The sequence below is a fragment of the Pongo abelii genome, chromosome 1, assembly GCF_028885655.2.
Source record: "Pongo abelii isolate AG06213 chromosome 1, NHGRI_mPonAbe1-v2.0_pri, whole genome shotgun sequence".
Lineage (NCBI taxonomy): Eukaryota > Metazoa > Chordata > Mammalia > Primates > Hominidae > Pongo > Pongo abelii.
In genome coordinates, this window is record NC_071985.2 from 158920887 (window position 1) to 158943330 (window position 22444).

At 33.0% G+C, this 22444-nt stretch overlaps 1 protein-coding gene across 1 annotated transcript in view; it reads left to right on the forward strand.

Annotated features, from left to right (window-relative positions):
* LRRIQ3 (leucine rich repeats and IQ motif containing 3) overlaps positions 1-22444 on the forward strand; it is a 175946-nt gene that overhangs the window by 102754 nt on the left and 50748 nt on the right. Inside the window, exon 6 of the mRNA XM_002810699.4 lies at positions 21044-21173. Within this exon, the coding sequence (XP_002810745.2) occupies positions 21044-21173 (130 nt within the window). The remainder of the gene's footprint in view (positions 1-21043; positions 21174-22444) is intronic.

Consider the following 22444-nt stretch of genomic DNA (forward strand, 5'->3'; position numbering starts at 1 on the left):
TCTTACTCATTAGCTAGAATTCCTGTGCTTAATGTAAGTTGCTTATGAGATTTATTTAGGCATAATGTATTTAACAAATTTCCTTCCCAATATCTTAGTTACAATAGTTCACAACACATATGCCTTTAAATAACTTCACTAATGTTACATTTTTAAAGGCAAAATTTTGTCATACATGTCATGGATATGTATGTAGAGACACGAGTAAAAATTTACATGAACAGTTCTATGAGAGAAATAATAAAGAAGGAAGAGAATGCAGTAGTTAGAATTGGGAGTAATCATCCCTAATAGCGACTTAAACAAAACAACTGTTCTCTCACATAAAAATCAAGAGATAGACAGTGCATCGCTGGTATAACAACTCTGCATCATAATGTTCTCAGAGTTCTTCACTCCTTCCATCCTGTTGCTCCAGCATACATGGCCTCTATTTTACAGGTCCTCTCGTGGTCCTCAATAGTTTCACCAGATCCAGTCATTATGCTTTCATTCTAACCTGCCAGAAAGAAGAGGAAATAAAGAAGAAGAGGGCATAGCTATTGTGTTTACTTTGGAAAGTTCCTAGAAGCTGCCATGCAACACTCTGCTTATATCTGGTAGGCCCCACAAACTGGGCTCATAGCTACAAGAGGCTAAGAAATAAAGTCTCATTCAGACCATCCAAATGCCCAGCTAAAACATGATTTTCCTTTATTGTAGAATAAGATTGGAATGACTGTTGAAGGACAATTTCAAACATTTGCATGTACCTTTTCCAAAAACAAAACACAAAGCCTCTACCAAAGGGAGCAAACCTAAAAACTTATGTCACTATAATAGTCAGAAAAAATTCCATCATTTCTGGTTGTGGTAGTAAGTGATGTTTGCTCTCTAATATCTATCGTATCTCTCTTCCTCTCTAATAGCATCCCCAAATTTTAGCTGTCTGGATTAATTTGCATTTCTCAGCTTCTCTAGCAATTAAGTATTGGCATGTATATTAGTTTTCTATTACTACAAATTTGGTGGCTTAAAATGAGATAAATTTATTTCTTTATAGTTCCAGAAGACTAAAATTGGCTTTACTTGACTAAATCAAAGTGTTTACATGGCTGATGTTTTTCAAAGGGCAGAATATGTTTTCTTTCCTAGTCTAGTTTCTGGAAGCTGCCTGTATTCTGTGGCTTGTGACCCCTACCTCACATTACCCTAACCTCTTACTTCTGTCATCTCATCTCTTACATACATCCTCTCTAATGTCCTGCCTCCCTCTTACAAAGACCCCTATCATTTTATCAGGCACACCACAATAATCCACTCATCTCAACATCCTTAATCACATCTGCAAATATCTTTTTGCCCATGAAGTGTTATGAGCTGAATGTGTCCCTTCAAAATTCATATGTTGAAATTCTAAACTCGTGTGGCTATATTTGGAGATGGGGACTCTAAAGAAGTAATTAAGGTTAAATGAGGTCATAAGAATGGGGTCCTGACCTGATAGGATTAAGAATCTCCCCCTCCCCCAACCCCATGTGCACATACTGAGGAAAGACTATATCAGGACATAGTGAGAAGGTTGTCATCTGCAAGCCAGTAACAGCCCTCCTCAGAAACTGAATCAGCTGGAACCTTTACCTTGGACTTCCAACTTTCAGACCTGTGAGAAAAAAAAGACTATGTTTTAAGCCAGTCAGTCTATGGTATTTTATGGAAGCCCAACCCAACTAATATATAAGGTGGCATTCACAGGGTTCAGGGGATTAGGACATAGATGATTTGGCAGCCCTTTATTCAGCTCATCAAACCATGTCATGAATGGAAGTATTTGGCAGATTCTGAGAAATGTCCCCAGAAGACAGTTGGCAATGGATTTTGTCTCTTCTTTCTGCCTTCCTTCATTCTGTGGCTTGGAACTTCATTTTAGACCATGAGAGTGAAAGCCATATATGAGTGGAAACTTGGAGGTATCCTGGGTAACAGAAAATTGCAGTTTTCATACCAGCCCTGGTCTTCTTACATTCAGATATTCATGTGAGATGGAAGTACTCCTATATTGAATAAGTCACTACTTGCAGCTAAACTTAATTCCAGTTGTTATAATGGTAGATGTCCAGTCTGCTTCATTTAGACAAGATATAGTCTAGCAACCTATAGCTAAATTATAAAATATTCACCTTATACATACCTAGCATATAAAGTGGCATAGAAACAGCATACCTATAATAAAACTCTAATTTGGAAAAGGGAAACACAGTTGTTTCTGCCCCCATAGCAGTTACCAAATCAGTCTGATAGGAATAGTAAACACTCTCTTCTTTTGAAATAGAGTAAACACATCTGGAAAATCTCCTGTATTTTCCCTGTGAAAACATCTTACCTGTTTATTCATATTTATGGCAACATCAGAATTAGGTATTAGGGAATTTGTTCCTCCTGAGTGTTGGAGTTTCATAGTCTTAATAGATTTAGGGGCCTATGGGTTGCTATAGAGATTGAAAAACCACAGGTATTTTTAGGACAGACTTTAATTTATTTGGTAATACATTTCATTCAAAAACTTAGTATGCTTCTGATTTATTTGATGTCAGTAGTTTCTATCGTTAAGCAAGTAGAAAGATCTTGTTTAGACATTGTTTATAATCCTGAAGCTTCTGATGTTTCACTTACTGGTTTTTGTTTTCTACTCATTTTCCTCTCTTCCAAATTAATGATAGTGACCATAGGTGGACTTTCTGAAACAATGGGTGTTGGAGGGAAGACAAAATTCTTAATCTCATCTTTCCTGCAGACATTTACACCTTTGTATATAAGTCTTATTTCTACTTGGAAGTCCCCTATTGTAACCACTTCAATTTGAGGAATGAGATGTTGGTTTTTTCATCTACACAAGGCCCTGAATCACTAGAATCTCAGTAAGCTTAATTTGCAGACTTCAAAGAGTACCTGCCTTATCAAAAATTTTATTCTATTTTCATCTCTTATTTCAGCCTGGCTAGATATAACCCAGATTTTTTTTTTCTCTCAAAAGACATAAAAGCTACAAGTAACATCTAAGACACACTGAAATATGGCATTTGTTTGACAATTTCTGTAACAGAACACACTCAGTCAGCATGTAGCCTGCCTTCCAAAGTGAAAATGTTTTGAAGCCATAATAACAAGGGTCACCAGCTCTTCAGCCTGTAATATCTTGAGTCCTTATCACTGGTCACCCAATCTCCTGTACTAAGGTAGTGTCAAATGTTTTACATTTCTTTCATCTGTACCATCCCACTTCCAGCTACCATATTGCTATCAGTTTAAATTAGATTCAGCTATGTGTAATAAAGATCTAAAATGATACTAATATGTTTGTTCACCTCTCAGGTAAAACTCCAGAGGTATACAGTCTAGGACTGATATTATGGAACTATTTCACTCAGTACTTAGTGACTGACTGTTTTTATCTCATGCTTTTCTGCACATGACCTCCAGTCAAATAGTACCTCATGACCCAAAATGACTGCACTTACTCCACCCATCACATGCACTCTCCAGCCACCAAGAAAGAGGAAGAGAGAGAAAATAAAAGTGTGAGGGAACTTGTAGTTGTGTTTTAAGTAAGGTTTCTAAATGATGCCACACAATATATCTTTAGCTAGATTTTGGTTTTATCATTACATTCAGCTGCAAGGAAGGCTGAAATATGTAGGCATTATTTTAAGCAGAAATGTGCCCAGACAAAAACCAGAGATTCTATTATGAAAGTGAAGGAAAACCAATATTAAAGAACAAATGTAAGTCTTTGCTGCAGAGTAGGTATGGAAAGCAATTGGCAAAGCAATAGAAAATAATCAAGAAGTATAGAAAGTATTTAATGGAGGTAGAATGTTATAATAAAATATTATAAAATAAAATAGATACTTTCCACTTGAATTATTAAAACATTTATTTACCTGAGACAGTTAAAGCAAAGCTAGGTTGTGCTGATGTCAAAAATCTTGCTATAGGATGTTTGTTACTTTTTACTAATAAACTTGTATTATCTGTGGTTCTTGTTTCTCTTATTTGAATTTCACTTGCTTTTGGTTTCTCTTTGATGCTTTCTGAAATTTTTTTCAACTACTCTTCCAGTTCACTAATTTTCTTGTTAGCTATGTTTAATCAATAAATTTTAATTTTTTGTTCTTTTCCTGCAGATATATCAAAATTGCTCATTCTTTATTGAAAAATAATAAGCAGAGTAACTCTATAGTCTTTGTCTGTTCATGTTCATTTGATACCTCATGTCTTGTGTACTGCTCATTGTATTTGAAATATCAGTTGTGAAAATTTTGGGCCTTAGAATGAAGGCACTTTCCTCCAGATAGTGTTTCCATTTTCTACCACTAGAAACTGAATCACCACCAATATTTGACCATGGTACAATTTAAATCTTGAGATTTTATGGATTATTCAGGTATCATTTTAATTTACAGCCTGTTTTATTCCATGTTTACCTGTATCATGCTGTAGCTGTGTGAGTTTCCAGCTCACTATAGACAGGATCTTCTACTTTGGTGAACATGGGATTTGATTTTTGATTCCTGATCTCCTTGAGCCACCAAAGTTATTCCTGATCTGCAAATTTTATCAGAACAAAAGCATCTTTGAGGACTTACCTCTGGGGATCTTGCCTTCTCTTAAATTTTGACCTGATAAGTCCTAGCTTTCTTGGTAGCTCTTTCCTAATTTTCAAAAGACTTTTAATTTTTTTATTTTAATTTATGTATTTACTTATTCTTTTTGAGATAGTGTCTCACTCTGTTTGTTGCCCAGGCTGGAGTGAAGTAGCACATTCATGGCTCACTCCAGTCTTGACCTCCTGGACTCAAGCAGTCCTTCCACTTCAACCTCTCTAGTAGTTGGGAATACGGGTACACACCCCCACACCCAGCTAAGTTAAATTTTATTATTATACTTTTTTTTAGAGACAAGGTTGTTGCCCAGGCTGGTCTTGAAATCCTGGGCTCAAGCAGTCCTCCTACATTGGCCTTTCAAAGTGCTGGGATTACAGATGTGAGCCACCATGCCTGACCTAAACAAATCTTTCATAGGGCTTTTTGAAACTTGAAAATTAGTCCAAATTTATATTTTACCAGTCCTGGTTATGGATGTCTCTACTCTCCAAATTTTATTTTCATTACTAAGTATTTCTGGAACAGTCTTCTTTTGACCTGATAATCGTTCTCTCTTTTTAGCTGTATTTTAAATACTAAATCTGATGTACTTTGTGTTGATTTTATAATTTATTTTCAAGTTTTAAAGTTCTCTTATAGTTTTCTCATCTTCCTAGCACTTCAGTTTTAAAAAAAAAAAACTGTTTTGTAGGTTTTCTCTTCCATTCTGACTAGTCTATCTTGAATCCTGATTTATTATAATTCTGTAGATGCCACCAAATAATTTATATTTGGATCCCCAAAGACAGAAAATGCATAAGATCCTATTACCAAGTTTAAATGAAAGTTCTGGAAGTGTTATAGCTAGTAATTAATGATAAATATGTTGTTTTCTGCATTTTAGTTATTTTGAGCTTCAGTTTTATCAAACAGTAAAAACATAGTAAAGTTCATATTTACTTGGCTTCTTTTTGCATTCTTGAGTTACCACTAGAAATAGTAAAAAGTGTTACAGTTTTTGAAAATGTGAATCCTAAATTGCCTGAAAAATTTTAATAATTTTCTCAGGTCTCTTGCTATTATGTTAATTATTTTTGGTATCTCACATGGTTTACATTTTGTTATAATTTTGAGAAACACTACTGAAGTTACATTGCCAACTTCACCATTTTTAAAAACATCTTTACTGAGATGTAATTCACATACCATTAAAATAAAACAGTTTTTTTTTACCTTTAAAAAAAACAACTTTATTTATATATACACATACCATATTATACAACAACTGTAAGTGTATATTCAGTGGCTTTTGGTATATTGATAGAGTTTTGCAGCTATCACCACAATCTAGATAAAATAAAACAGTTTTAAGTGTCCACTCCAGTTGTTTTTAGTATGTTCACAAATTTGTAAAACGATCATCACTAATTAAATAAAATTTTCATTCCTCCACAGAAGAAACCCCATACCCATTAGAAGTTCTCTCTACAGCCCCTGGGAACATTAATCTATTTTCTCTCTCCATGAGTTTGTCTATTCTTGGCATTTAATATAAGCGGAATCATGCATATATGTTATTTTATGTCTGGCTACTTCCACCTAGTATAATGTTTTCAAGAGTCATCCATGTTGAAACACTTTTTTTCACTGCCCAAATCTCATGTCAAACATGTTGTAACATTTATCAACAATGTATTTGTTTTTTATGCTCAATAATATTCCATTGTATGGATATGCCACATTTTGTTTTTCCATTCGTTCGTTGAGTTCCTTCTAATTTATGGATATTTTTAATAATGCTGCTCTAAACATCCATGTACAAATTGCTGAATGAATATATGTTTTTAGTTTTCTTGGGTGTACCTAAAAGTGAAATTACTGGATGATATGGTAATTCTACACTTGACTTTTTGAGAAACTGCCGAACAGTTTTCCATAGCAGTTGTACCATTTTGCATTCACATGATAAATGCATGAGGGTTATGATTTCTCCAAAACCTAACCAATACTTGTTATTTTATGTCTTTATGATTATAACTGTTCTACGGGATACAAAGTAATCTCATGGTGGTTTTAATTTGCATTCCCCTAGCAATTGATGATGCCAGCATCTTTTTGTGTATTTATTGTCCCTTTGTATATCTTCTATGGAGAACTGTCTGTTTAAATCCTTTGATCATTTTATAATAGATTATCTTTTTATTATTGAGTTGTGAGAATTCTTTACATATTCTTGGTACAAATCTTTTATCACATATATAATTTGTAAGTTATTTTCTCATTATGTGGGTTGTCTTTTCACTTTCTCAATGGTATTCTTTAAATCCCAGATGCTTTTTATTTTGGTAAACTTACATTTATATTTTTTTCTTGTTGCCTTTATTTTTCGTGTCATATCTAAGAAACCATTCTTTCAGTCGAGGCCTCAAAGATTTTTTTTCTATGTTTTCTTCTAAGAGTTTATAGTATTAGCTCTTATATTTAGACCTATAATCTATCATGAGCTAATTTTCATGTGGTGTGAGGTAAAGGTTGACTTTATTATTTTACATGTAAATATCCACTTGTCCCACTACCATTTGTTGAGAAAAATTTCTTATCTCTATTGAATTATCTTGGTACTCTTGTCAGAATTCAATTGACTATATTCAAGGATTTATTGCTGGACTCTAAGTTCTATTTTATTGATATGTATGTCTGTATATATAATTTTGGCATTGAATAATTTATATTATTTAATAGATATGCTACTACTGAAGAACAAAAAATCTTAAGAATCTTCAATGGTATAGTTTGTTATTGTTTTATGCTTAATATTTAAATCTATTATCCTAAAATGTAAGCATTTTTGTCATTATAATAAATTTCAGAAATTAACATGCAAATAATTCCTCCCATGTTTATGAATGTTGCGTTATTTTCTTTGAAAAAACTTATGAAATGTTTGTAATTTTTAGACTCATAATGGATAGAAATCTATGTGGAGAGTTAGTTTCTGAGAGTTGACATATGGAAAGAATATTCAAATACCTGAGAGACAATTGATGTTTTTTTGTTTTGTTTTTTTGTTTGTTTGGTTTTTTGTTTGATGGAGTCTCACTCTGTTGCCGAGGCTGGAGTGCAGTGGTGCAATCTCCACTCACTGCAACTTCTGCCTCCTGGGTTCAAGCAATTCTTCTGCCTCAGCCTCCCGAGTAGCTGGGACTACAGGCGCCATCACACCCAGCTAATGTTTGTATTTTTAGTAGAGACAGGGTTTCACCATATTGGCCAGGCTGGTCTTGAACTCCTGACCTCATGATCCACCTACCTCAGCCTCCCAAGGTGCTGAGATTACAGCTGTGAGCCACGGCCCCTGGCCTGATGATTTTTTTACCTATAGAAATACTGATTCATACCACTGTTAGGCCACATAGTATAATGCAAATATGAAGGTCTTTGTAATTAAAAAATCAGTTTTGCTCATATACTTAAAGGTCAGTAGATAGGTACTCACACAAATTCATAGATATAAGTATCAATACAGATATCGACACAGATTGTTTTTACATGAGTACTAAAGATTAGCTAAAAATTTCACATTCTATGCTCTTGCGTGCTTTTTTCACCTCAACATGCGATGGGATAATTAAATAGGGTAGATTTTTTTTTTTATGAAATAGCATTTTAGATGAGGTAATAGAAGAATACAGATGAAATAGAGACCAATACATTTATATATTTAAACACCAACTCTGTGGTGGATCATTGAAAAAAATGAAAGCCAAAAATTAAAAAAAAAGATAAAATTTTAAATAATACTATTCAGAAGAACAGAGGAAGGAAAATGCTAACTAAGAAAACTATATGATCAAAGCTGTGGAAGTGAGAATTAGCTTTGCAAATGTGTTAATGGAAAGGAAATTATCTTAAACATAGAGATGTATGAGACAAAATGTGGAAACAAGTGGATAGGGCTGTTAATGAACATTTTAATTTCACATGAGCACTCAAAATGATTATTTGGCAATAAAAGTTCTCTCTATATATTTTAATACCATATGTGGAGTTGTGGAGTTATATGCATAATATTTATCAAAATACTTGGAGTAAACAAGTTACATTTATTATTTAATCTTCCATATAAGCAACCAAATGTTAGGATTGCTCTTTAATTGTAATTAAGATATGAAGGAAAGAGTAAAGAGTAAGTTCTTACACCTATCAGCCTAAAGTTTTGTAGGTGGTGAAATGTTACAGATGACAAGAAAGTGTAGAAAACTTCCTAGAGCCTAGATAAAAGAGCATAATAGGATTATAGATTACAGGAGTTTATGGGTGTTTCGGCTTACCGTTTGTTTTTTGTTGTCTTTTCATCATTCTCTTTAGTCTTTTGTCCATTATTACCTGTTTTCCTAATATAAATTAAGTATTATTTACTCTTTTATATCTGCCTAACTCATGTTCCCAGTTTCTTTAAGATGCTTTCCAATGAGCTCAATCTTTTGATAACTTTTAGAGCTTTTAGCCTATTACTCATATTAAAACTTAAACATATACTTTATCTTGAGATTCACAGGTGATGGTATATTAATTAAAAAACAATAGATTAAACTAAGGAAGAATTTGAACTGGGTTAGTATGACAGTACAGGAGACAGAATGGTTATAGCACTAGGAATTAGAAAAAGAGAGTCAGTCTGGTATCCAGTGAGTACTGTAAGCTCTATTCATTGTCCACACAGCAAGAAAGAGTTGAGCAACTGGCATGAAGCATTTAGCAACATTGAAATTGGACCAGGTTAAGATTAAAAGTCAGTTAATGGAATCTGTCATCAGGTATCAAATCCCAGACACCATGCTGAAGTATTGTCTTAAGAAGAAAACTCTGACTAAAGACTGGATAGGTGGAATAGAGGCTTAGGAAATGGCTCAAGGCAGATGTCAAGTTTGAAGAAACTGGGAAACATTGCAAAGGCAGAAAGGGGTGATGAAGTCTCAAAATGAGGTAAAAACCTAACTACCAGCATTATATGTTAGGCTGTTCACAAAGATAAATTTATAAAGAGTTCTAAATTTTGGTTTGAAGACACTTAAATAGCTCCTGTCACAGGTACTAGAACTGGAAAGAGAGTGGGGTCTCTGTTGATTTAGTAGCTCCAAAGGATGGAGAGGGTGATTAGACAGATGGAGCATTATTTCTACCAGCAGCTTTTTTCTCAGAAGCAAACCATGGCTGCATATTGTGAGAGATTCCATTATTAGAATTGTGTGTTAGAATTAACTGTGTTTGATCTTAGTGCCTATGAATCAATCAGTCAATTACTGAGAGCAAAGTCTTCTTTTTCGCAGATAGGTCTGACATAAAAAAGCATCACTATATGTCCTTCTCTGCTTCACCTCCATTCCAGCACACTGCCTTCTTTCTACAATTATGCTATCTTAAAGTAGGCACTAAAAAGCCTTTGTTCATTTGCCTTAAATTAAATTCTGGGCTCCCAGGCTAAAACCTCCTTCCTGGTAACTCCTTCAATTTATTTCAGAATAATTTATTCCAAGATTGTACCTCTTTATCTTTTCCCTCTTCACTTCAACTTGCAATGGTAAATAAAATAATATGGTCTCTGATGTCATCCAGAATGAAGATTCATTTTCTTTTAGTAAAGATCACTTTTAGTATTAGGGGAAATTAGTCTCTCTCTGATTTGTTATTCAGGTTTAATTTGTGTATGTCTTTATTTAAATTTATTTATATTCGACCTCCTTTTAAGGTGACTATTCTATACGAACATTTTTACACTAAAAATATTAGCCATTTTATGGCAGGTTGTGTTTTATTTATTTATTTTTTATTTTTTGCCACCCTGTACTTAGCATAGTGATATGCACATAGGATGCGCTAAAAAGATATTTGTTTATTTATTTAAAATAGTATCTGTTGCATTTAAAAAGTATAATCCAAATTCTATTTACATTGTTTTGAGTTACAACTTATAAATCACATAATCATTTTCATATATTTTGTGAAAACATTATTCTACTGCCCTAATATAAAATAATAGCTAACAGAATCTGCTTATCATTGTGATATTTGTATGTGGGTGGGAAGATTGAAGGGAATCATTGAAAGAAAATACATTAACATTATAAGATGCAAGTCAAAGAATAAAACATAAAGTTATGAGCTATAGAAATAAAACTGATTTTCTTGACAGTCCTGTTATAGTAGAACTTGGAATACCCTTCAAAGATAGATAAAGTAAGGGGTTACCAGTACTGTGGTCATTATAATGAAATTCATTACTCTGGAAATTCTATAGGCTGATGATATTAACAGACCAAAAATAAATCACGTAGATAAATTAATGAATAGTAGATTCTTAAGGGTTATTAAAGAAAATTAAAATGTTTTGGTGGATAAACAACTTTTTACAGCATGTTCCTTTTTACTACTTGTTAGAGGTAAAATGCTTGGTATATATGACAATTAGTCTGCCTCAGTATGCCAAGTCATTTTCCCCTTAATTCTTAGAATTCTGGTATTATCTTGATAATACTACTAGAGAGACAGCATTGGAGTTTTACATAAGATCTGCACTTTTTGTCTTTCTGTGGGAAATAAATATATATTCTCAACTGCTAAATATTTATCAGAAATGCATACACTCATTTCAGAAGAAAAATATTCGGGGACAGTAGAGATAGAAGAAAATAATTAAAAAGTATGCCTGTCCTTTTGAATTTTAACTTTTGAGCTCATTGAAATGTGAAAATTCACATGTTTAGGTTTCTTGCTATCATTTGGAGAGCCATGATTATTAGAATTCATGAGCACCTAAAAGCAAATCTTGAGCTCACTGTCCTCCAGGCAAAATGTAATGTTTGCTGATTATTATTAACTAATGGTACACCTCAAGAGTTTAACTGTATTTTTTCCATCTTTAAACTTTATTACTGTATTTTTCTTCAGGATAAAAAAAAATTATGGGTCAATTTTCACTGAAGTGGGCTGGATGTGTGTATTCATCTCTCATCAGTGCCAAAAGGAATTATGCACATCATTCATTGGACAACAGGATGAAAACTTGTCTCTGATTGGACACTAGGGATATCAGCTGTACACACAAGATAAGTGTAAAGTTGAAAAGAGAAATACACTTAGTAATTCACTCAAGCTAGCATTTATTAACAATTTAAAACATGCATTAAAATGTTCATGATATTATTTCCTGCCTCATATAAGAAAGCTAACATTACAATTCTTAAATTGAATGAAACATACCATCATAAAAATTGCTTTGCAGAGACTGATAATGCAAAAACTTTTAAGCTGTTCATCCTTTTCTAATGAAAAAGATAATAAGATCAATAAAAGCACCATTCTTTACCACTTAGAATGAATTTTTATTTGTTCAATGTAAGAGAGATTGGCTATTTCAATGTATTTCAATATTGGTCTAAGCTTTAAATGACAAAGATTTGTGTTTTATGACTTACCTATACATCAACAGCACTGAATTTTCTCAAAACTTATTTAGGCAATATGACTTGGAAGGAAAATGTTAACTATTGAATCACACTGATGCTCTCTGGTTTACTTAAGATAGTTTTTTAGATACTCCTTATAAGCCTGGGTTTTGCTGACAAAATTCACCTACAAAGCCCAGAGAGACTTACAGTCACTTGCAGGCATTTCTTTATATTAAAGCCTTTAAAAAATAAAATATACAAGATTCTGACAACACTTGCCTTAATTGCTTAAGAACTTAAAATAGGCTTGTTGGTAGAAATAGTTTGCCAACTACAGTTTTGAGTCACCTTATCCAGTCCCTGGAATATTGGAGTCTTGTAAATAATTAACATTTGGGCAGTGGCTGAAATATTTCTGATCAGAGCTGTAGGCATAAAGTTGTTAAGCAAGCTGTGCTGAATACAATGTGGAGTGAAACAGACTAAGATTTGTACTGAGGCTGTAGAATTTTCGGGCTGCCTACCTTGGGTGAGTGATAGTAGTTTACTGAGACTGAACCTCAGGAGATATATAGGTACATACATACGCACGTGTGTGTGTGTGTGCGTGTGTGTGTGTATTTTCTGCCTTGTTATATAATCCATCATTTGATAAAAAGAGTCCCTGAAGTTGTAAAGATACATGTGGCATTTGGTGGAGAAGAAACATAACTATACTGCATTTGAGACAGTCATTTTAGGCTTCAGTATTGTAATAAAAACTTATGTGAAGTAACACTCAGGAAATATTCTGAAATCCTAAAATGAATATATTATTCCAAGTTGCAGGGGGATAAAACCTCAATTTTAGAAAATATTATTCAAGTAATTGTTATTGAGTCGATTTCATAATTTATCAATATGTGTTTATAAAGTACATGCAAGTAGATTGTAATATGCCTTACTTTAGAAGTCTAATTTTATATATATATAGCTACTTTGTTAATAGGAGACATTTTTCTCATGAAAAAATATAAATCCCTCCTCAGATTCAAACTCAAACTTAAAACATATAAATTATAAATTTCTGAATTACTTAAGGTGTTTAGGTAAAGTAAGAGCAAACTAATCAGTAATAAAATATTGGCAAGTCACCATTTGTGACTTTTTTCTAAATCTTTCATAAATATAGACATTGTTCAAATACACTTAGAAATATAGACTTTTGAACTATGTATTTTATTGTTAAGAAAAAAGGATTTCCCTCTTGAAAATTCCATTTTATTGCCCATCATTAAGTTTTACATGACCCTATGAACTTTTCAGAATTGCAAATTACTTAAGCGTGTAAACTCATATTACTCATATACGTATGCCTCTTTCATTAAAATGATTAGATTTATAAATTGAAAATATTATCGTAACTAATTGACCTAAAACATGAGGTTTAATAAAATGCAGATTTTTATCAGGAGCCTAAGAATTTAGCCTATGTTTTCTACTATGTTTTTCTCACTTTCAATGCCTTTTTTCTTGTTTTCACATCTACGAGGGAAATAATCAGTGAATTATGAAACATTTTGAAAAAGACATACTTTAAATATTTACTAATAATAACTTTGTGCCTATGTTTAATATTATGCCATGGATATAGCTGCCATTCAATACATAATTGTTGAATAAACTAATCAAATTTATCATCCTTTTTTGTTATTTGTGACTTGATAATACAACAGATTGAAGAATACAATCAAACTGGTGCGGAAATATCAAGATAAGTAAACCACAACCTCAGTCCTCAGAGAGAGTAATTTTTACTAGGGGTGAGCAATGGACATAACTATGATATAAAGTGGAATGCAACAAATGCTTTGAAGGCTATAAACAATGATATTAATTATTTAAGGGAGAGTTATACTGTTTAAAGTGAGATCTTTAGATAAAGATATAGAAGTATTTTTAATCATTACTATTAATACGTTAGCTACTAGATAATGTAATCCACATACTAGAAAAATAGGGTTGTGAATAGAATTGTATTGAAATGTAAAGAAAAATTAATCAAATACATTTTTGGAGAGATTTTCAAATAAAATGAATACTATATGTTCTGAAATTTCCCCATGTCCTTTATTTTACTTATTCCATCTAGTATCAATTACTACAATACACAAACTAGCATTGTTTTTTCCTCAATTTGAAACTATAACCTGCTCTAAAATCTCATGGAAGTTTGCATCATCTCTTTTTCACTGGGTTCTACAAAGGCTACTACCAAGTGTCCACTGTAGCGTAGCTAAGAGTAGGCATCATTAATTTACACATTGGTGCCTCCAATCTTAGTAAAGATAGACATTAGACTATTAGACCATTCTTGAACTGAGGGAGAACATAAGCTTTCTATTATCTTTTTTGTCATGTGTTCTTAAACTGGACACTTGCAGAATAATATAATATTCAGGTGCCCTCATTTCTTGGCTACTTTGTGTATAGAAGAGAAATGTCACATTTCTTTTATTTATACTATATGTTTCCTGTGTTTATTTATCCAGGCCATTCTTTTTGGATTCTCTCCTATGTATCAAGGGTATTATCACTTCTAGTTCACTCTCTTAAGATAAAGTAAGATTGGTATCAAATGCAAGATAGTAGCAATTTTTCAAACAGCAGTTAAACCTGCCAGTCACATAAAGGAGTTATCTTTTTTAAGTAACTTTTTAGAGTTACTTTTTAGTAACTATTTCTGGTAAAACTTCATTTTAAACCATTTGAACCATGCTCCTTTCTCCATGGCTTTTCTTGTTAGCCAGTACTTATTATTGAAAGAAGATTCCAAGTGCTACTCCATAGTTTACCCACTTTGAGGACAATCCTATTTACTTGCCATACATGGATTGCTGTACACGTTAACCTCCCCCTAAGGTGAAGGCTTTGCATACTATGTTAATGAGCGGCTGTGCTGCCAAACACTAGAGCTAACAATATTCATTCAAACAAATGAGGGTGACTCTTTGTTTGTGTTTTAGTATAATCTCTTTGAGTATTATCTGGAAAAGGTAAGATCTGGATTAGCACTCTGATTTGTATCATTCAGAATGTGAAAACAAAATTACAATTTTTTAGAGCTCTAACTAGGCTAAGTTGGGAAACTCAAACTAGGAAGGGTTGAAAATGCACCTTGAATTTGAAAGACAGCAGAGTTCAGTATAAAGTGTTTATTCTTGATCTAGAAAGAAGATAGAGGCAATTGTTACCACTGCTACTGCTCCTTAATTTTTAAAGATAAATCATTATCTCTCTTGGGAAAATACATATCTAGTACCATAATCCATCTGACTTTTATAACCAGGTACTTATTTAATTTGTCAATTGTGGAGAGTTCTATAGCTCCTCAGATAATCTATTCCAATTTTCAATAATGCTCTGAGAAATTCTTATTATGATTAGATGAGATTCATTAATATACTATGTCTCCCCCACTTCTATACCTATTATAGATTATATTTTCTTAGCTTCTTCACTCTGAATTACCTACGGATGGCTCTTTTATTGATGTTTTGGTTTTTTTTGTGATATAGAATCAACAGAACAGGTAGATTTATGTATCTGACTAAAGATATAATTATTCTTACCAGATGTTTATGTTTATGCTTTTTGTGTGTGTGACAAATTCAGAAATTGATAAATTGATAGAGACACCAAAAAATTCAGAGAATCTAAGACACCAAAAAATTCAGAGAATCTAAGACACCAAAAAATTCAGAGAATCTAAATTCAGAGAATCATGATAAACAGTTTATAAAGAGATGCAAGAGTTGTGAAGGGTTGCTGAGTGAGAAACTTTGGAGTAACAAAAAGATGTGAAAGAATTCAGGAAGAAAAGAAGAGAATGTTGAATGTGTTATTGGGGCAAAGTCCTGTAGAAAATACAAGCTATACGTTTCTTTTAAAATTATTTATGGTTGTTGGACTGTCTCCAAAGAATGGAGCTTTGTTTTACATAATATTGAACTGAAGTTTCTAAATCTCCACTCATTCCTTCTGCTATTTCTCTTTGGCTATATTCATCCAGCATTTAACAAATAATTATTGAGTATTTATTGAGTGTCAGAGAACATTCTCAGCATTGAGTAAAAAAGGAAAGAAAAGTCCTTGCCCTTGTGGATTAGATTCTAGGAAAACAAACAAACAAACAAATCTTAACCTATGTTAGCAAACAAAATTGTGATAAATGTTATAAATAAAACAAGTAGGATGTTGAGATAGAGAATAATAGGAGGAGGACTATTTCTCATAAGATCGTTATGGATGGTTTTTCTGAGGAGATAATATATAAAGTTAAGTCCTGAAGGAAAAGGAGCTAGCCATGCACATTATGGGAAGGAGAGTGTTCCAGGCAGAAGAAAGATCTTACACAAGGACCTGAGGCATGCAATAGCTTATTTTGTTTGGGGTTTGTTCAAGAGACTGCATTAAATCTAGTATAGCAGGACTGTAATAAACCAATTCAACAGTAGCATGAAATGAGTTTGGCTGTGTGGTCAGGAGCCGTATTTTGATGATGTTCTATACCTCCTAGAAAGGACTTAGCATCTTGAACAGTAGGAGGATTTAAAGCTAAAAGAGAAACATCATTGGATTTACATTTTGACAAATGCAAATGTATATTATAAAAGCCAGGGTGAAGGCAGAGTCCAATAAGAGGCATTTGTGATTGACCAGAAATAGATGATTATAGCTGTAGAATAGAGAAGTAGCTGAAAATTTAGAGAAGGAAGCATATTTAAAATATATTTCGGAAGTAGCCTTGCCGAGATTTGCTGATAGCTTAGGCATAAGGTTTCAGAAGACGGGTTAAATAACAAATTCTAGTATTTCTGAGTTGATCAAAGAATTATTTTTTTCTGCATTATTTTTCAAAATGAAGAAGATGGACAGTGGAGGAAATAGGGACCCTGAATCTCCCTTTATCTTTTCTCTATACTGGATTTATCTATAGCCTATTTATATAGGGCTTATGTTCACAATAATTCAGTAGGTAAGCTGCTTACTATTCATGTTCCAGGTTATCCAAAATCATCTGAAAATATGTTTTCCTCATCTGACATAGTTCTTCAGAAGTGAATATGGTAAAACTATTGCTTCTCTCTTTCTCAACGAAATGCTTAATACAGCTTAGGGTCACATCACATAATGAATTCCTAACTAATTTACTTTTAACTAAAACATATTTTATAAATATAATATAATATGTCTTATCACGCATGTTTTTAAATCATTGTCAAGTATCCCAGTGATTAAGTATATGTTGCCCAACTGCAATATTTATTTCTATTTTACTTCATCTGCTTAATTTACTTCCAGGCTGTTGACACTATCTTAGATTTTTTTGGTATTAATTGATTTTGTTTTTTACTATCTCATTGGAAAAGGTAGCAAGCATTTCTTTTATATTTTACTTCTCATTTATATAAACGTTGACCAGAATGGAGCTGAAAACAGAACCATGTATCATGCCATTAGATACCTCCCTTCAGCTTGGCATCATTTTATTAATCTTCAGTCTTTCATGGTCACTCGACATTTCTGATCTCTATCTAAAAGTAATGAAAGATTTTTATCAAACATACTGCTGAATACAGGTTTACCATGCCAAAGATATTTGAACCTGAATTAATTTTGACCTTGTTAAAAATGAAATTGTATTTGATATAATTAGCTTATTGTCAACCTATAATATTCCTTGATTATTATTCCTTTACTAAGTGCTACCAAATATCCTTAAAATATTTTCTGCAATTATTGAGGACCAGTGTTAAGTCTAAAGTAGGGTAGTTAATCGAATATACTTTCTGTTATTGAAAGTAAGATCGTTATTAGATCATTCCCAGTCTTCTGATAACTTTTCCTTCCCTATGATCTCAAAGATCTATCAGTAAGTGCACACATTCTCTTTCCCTTCTTGCATTACGTATAACAGAAAAGCCCATTTCTTTACTTTTGCAGCTTGTGTGAGCCTCAGTTCCTTTAGAGCTTTAAACTTTTTGATCATCTTTCTATAGATTTGTTCCCCTGTCATATATGTACCCTTTGTCATGAATTCTTCTTTTCTAAAAACATGGAAGGAAATATTTTTATAAAACGTGACAAGCAATGACAGCCAGATACATGAAAAAGGATAATTAGGAGAAACGAAGAAAATATATTTCTAAAAGGAGCTAACTAGCTATCTACTTAATTTCTGACCCTTTACATTTCATGAGTTTATAAATTAACTGTATTTGTGATAGAGTTTGGATATCTCAAATTTGACAGATTTCTTTGGGGGGGTTCTTGTTTTTTTCAGGGGAATCTAAAGTTGTAAGTACTAGTGGAAACAGGATCACTGAACACACTCATTATTTTATCATGGGTAGGATAAAAGTGAGATATATAGAAGAAAGAAATGACACATTTCTATGGTTCAAATGCAATTTGAGGTGATTTTCAACATGTGATGAATTGCATCGTTAGGAGGGAGAAACAGAGAGAAGTTTCCAAATAGAGCAAAATTCTTAGAAGTAGGAAAATACAAGAGTGATCATGTAACTTGAAGAGGACTTGCAGAAGAATTTGAGGTTGAAAAAGTATTTAGAGTTGTTGTTACAGACTGGAATTGCAAAATAGTGCCACACATTGTATTTTGTCATACTTCTCTAATAGAAAAATCAGGGCCTAAATGAAAATAGAAGCAGCATTACTTAAAATTGTGTCATATTTTGACAATATGTTTTGGTATTGTGACTTCTTAAATTTTAATTATCCTTGGCAAGATTGAAAAATTTTTAAATGTAAAGAGAATGTATGAGCTTAAAAGTACCTATTTGTGTTTCTAGCAAAATGAGGTGATTTTATCACATAAAGAGTGAATAGAAATTGTCTTGTGTAAGAGATGAGTGAAGAATTTTTAAATGAAAAATAAAAACAGGTTTATTCCAGGAACAGATGATACTTAACACCTATAATGAGCATTAAAAAGCCCTTACCCTATGAGTCACTGCTTGGAGACAAATTGTTTTTGATAAGTAAATTAGAGAATATCACATATAAAATTTAAATAATAGAAACTAAGAAAATTGTAAATACAGGGGACCAAGGCACATATCCAAGTGTCTTTTCTAAATTATCAAATAAAGGAGGTTTGAACAAGTGAACAGGTCGAAGCAGTGGGGGAAATGTAAGGATGAATTCTCTATTTGAAAATTCTGTCAGCTGTGACATATCAGAGAGTTTACCTGACTTTCTTCTTCTTAAATGAATGTGGTGCCATTCACTGAAACTAGGACTAAGAACTAATATATTTGGAGGAAAAAAATATGGTTTTGATTCTCTTGAGTATGCGATGTCCATGTGAAAGAGCTCAGTTTATGGTTGTTATGATTATTAAATGAGTTAATATCCATAAAGAACTTCACAATAGCAAATGATAAGCACTATGTAAATGTTCCAGAAACAAATACACAAAAGCAAAGATCTCAGAAAGATCTATGGAAACTAAATATTTGTGAATCTTCAGAAGTTAGATCAGTGTTTCTTACCAAAGAAAGTATCATATCCCAAGAAAGTTTTTTAATATGTAAACACATACCCTCATCTAAGCTTCTGAACTTTTTCTCTGATAGAGACTATTGGTTGCCTACCAATATCTACTCTTTTCTTCTGTCATGGTAACGGGCCCAAATTTCATTCCAGGCAGCAAAACACCTAGCAAAATACGTTATTCTTTACGCTCCCCTTCATAGCCAGATGTGGGGCCAATGAGATATTAAACAGAAGTTATTTGAAAAACCTCTGGAAAAGCTCCTTAAGATACATGGCGTGTGTCCTTTTGTTATTTCCCTTTTCCTCCAACTTCTGACTGAAATGGTGTTTGGAGCTCTAGTAGCTATTTTCACTCATGTGAAAAGTTTGAGGATAGTACCCATGCAGATACAGTAAGAGATGATAAAGGAATTTTGAAAGAGCCTATGTCCCTGATAACCTGATGAAAGCTCCATAACAGTCCTAGATGAACTGTGAAGAAGAAAATAGATAACACTGTCACTAAAACATCCCAACCAGTTCACAGATATTATACAGTTTACATTTGACAATGCCTCTGTTCCCCATGAAGCTACTTGCTACTCTTCCCAGACATAGCTGATCCATTTGTCCTTTTTCTTTTCTTTTTTTTTTTTTTTTCTGAGATGGAGTCTCATTCTGTTGCCCAGGCTGGAGTGCAATGGCACAATCTCGGCTCACTGCAGCCTCCGCCTGCTGGGTTCAAGTAATCCTCCTGCCTTGGCCTCCCGAGTAGCTGGGATTACAGGCATGCACCACCACACCTGGCTAATTTTTGTGTTTTTAGTAGAGACAGGGTTTTACCATGTTGGCCAGGCTGGGCTCGAACTCCTAACCTCAGGTGATCCACCTGCCTCGGCCTCCCAAAGTGCTAGGGTTACAGGCGTGAGCCCCTGTGCCTGGCCCATTTGTAGTTTTAAAACGTGTGATAATTCTGGTCCCATTTCTCCCTTCCTTTCTTCCTGTTATTGTCCCTCTTTTTCCTCCTCCATGTTACTGCCTTTTAGTGCTCTGTGAAATAATTTTGTCCCTCCCTTTATTACTCTGAATCTTCCTTCAGGCTTTCTGGGGAACACTATCTTGCTTCTCTTTATTTATTCCTTGTTTTCCCTCTTCCCTGTTCCTTTTGTCACAGCACTTTCCTGGCAGGTCTCTCTTTCCCTCAATCTCTCTCACAGCATTGGCCAAGGTACAATATTAGTAGAAAGACAGATTGTTAAAATTATACACAATGGAGCTTTTTTTATTTTTTTCTTATCCTTGCCTACCTCACAAGTTTTTGTTTTTGTGTTTTAAATGAAAATCAATCATGATAATGTATAATTCATGTGAGAACACTTGAAGAACTCTAAAACACATGAGATATTATCATTGTCATTGCTTTTATTTTAACAGAATATATATTATCCTGTTGATTTAAAAAATTCCAGTGAACACAGAAAACATGTTTCATCTATTTTATGTGAATTAAAACCAAAAGATCTAGGCATGAAATCAAAAACGTCAAGACATCTCATTCAAAAAGGTTAGTTATATGAATTTTTAATTGTATTTAATAAATATATTTTGATGAAGAGTAAATAATGCAATTAGAAATTGGGCATGTTGATTTGCAAGTATAAATCCAAAAGTCTATGAAATATATGTTGAGACTTCTAGATAAAATATCCATATCTTGGAGCAAATGAAGCCAGACACAAAAGAGTACATGTAATCCGTATATAAAATCTAAAAAATGATAATTATCTTCATAGGGGAGTAGTGACTGGAAGAAATTACAAACAAGCATCTAGGATTTTGATAATATTATTTCTTGATCTGTGTGTTGGTTACATGCTTTGGAAGAATTCATCCAGCTATACACTTGTGATTTGTGCACTTTTCTCTATGTATTCTCTATTCCCATTAAAAATATTACAGCAATGTTAAAAAATCGTATCTTATTCAACATTTTCTAAATATACATATTCAGAAGGTTACTTTATGGATATCAAGAACCTCATTTGGGATAGAAGTCGGGAATTAGGAGAAATTTTTGTTAGGAAGAATCATTGAACTGATAGCTTTGTTACTGTATGGCTATGTCCGTATTGTACCTCCTTCAGGAAATCTGTCAAGTATCAGAATAATTATTACAAATTAGTTAAATTTTATAAATTATTAAATTTCTTTCAGACTTTGGACATCATCATTTTTGTTGAATAAAAATGCAAATTGTCTTATATGATTGCTGATAAAATTTTAATTTTAAATGTGATCTTGTTTTTGTTTTACAAAATTTATTCTGATAAAATTTGTCATGATTAACCTTTTCTTTATCTTTCACAGAAGAATCATAAAATCACTTTTGTAAAATCATTTGAAGATCTTATTTTTCTCAAGGGCTTCTCCTAATTCTTAAACATTCAAATCTTTCTTTTTTAATCCCATGATGGTGTCTTTATCCCGTTTGATTTTCTCTTCTTTGCATATGAATTGGTCAAACTCTGTTAGATCCTCATTGCCAGTGGCTTTATTTCATCAGTTCTCCATTTTACACATGTACTAATTTAATAAAACTATTTAAAAAAAAAAAAAAAGAATGGACTCTTCAACTGTGTTGAAGGCTAGCTGAAAAGCCTTTGTGTGTGTGGTCTTTTTATTTTGTTTGTTTGTTTGTTTGTTTGTTTGTTTTAAGACAGTCTCACTCTGTCACCTAAGTTTGAGTGCAGTGGAGTGGTTATGGCTCAGTGCACCCTCAACCCCCTGGGATCAAGTGATCCTCCACCTCAGCCTCCTAAATAGCTGGGACTACAG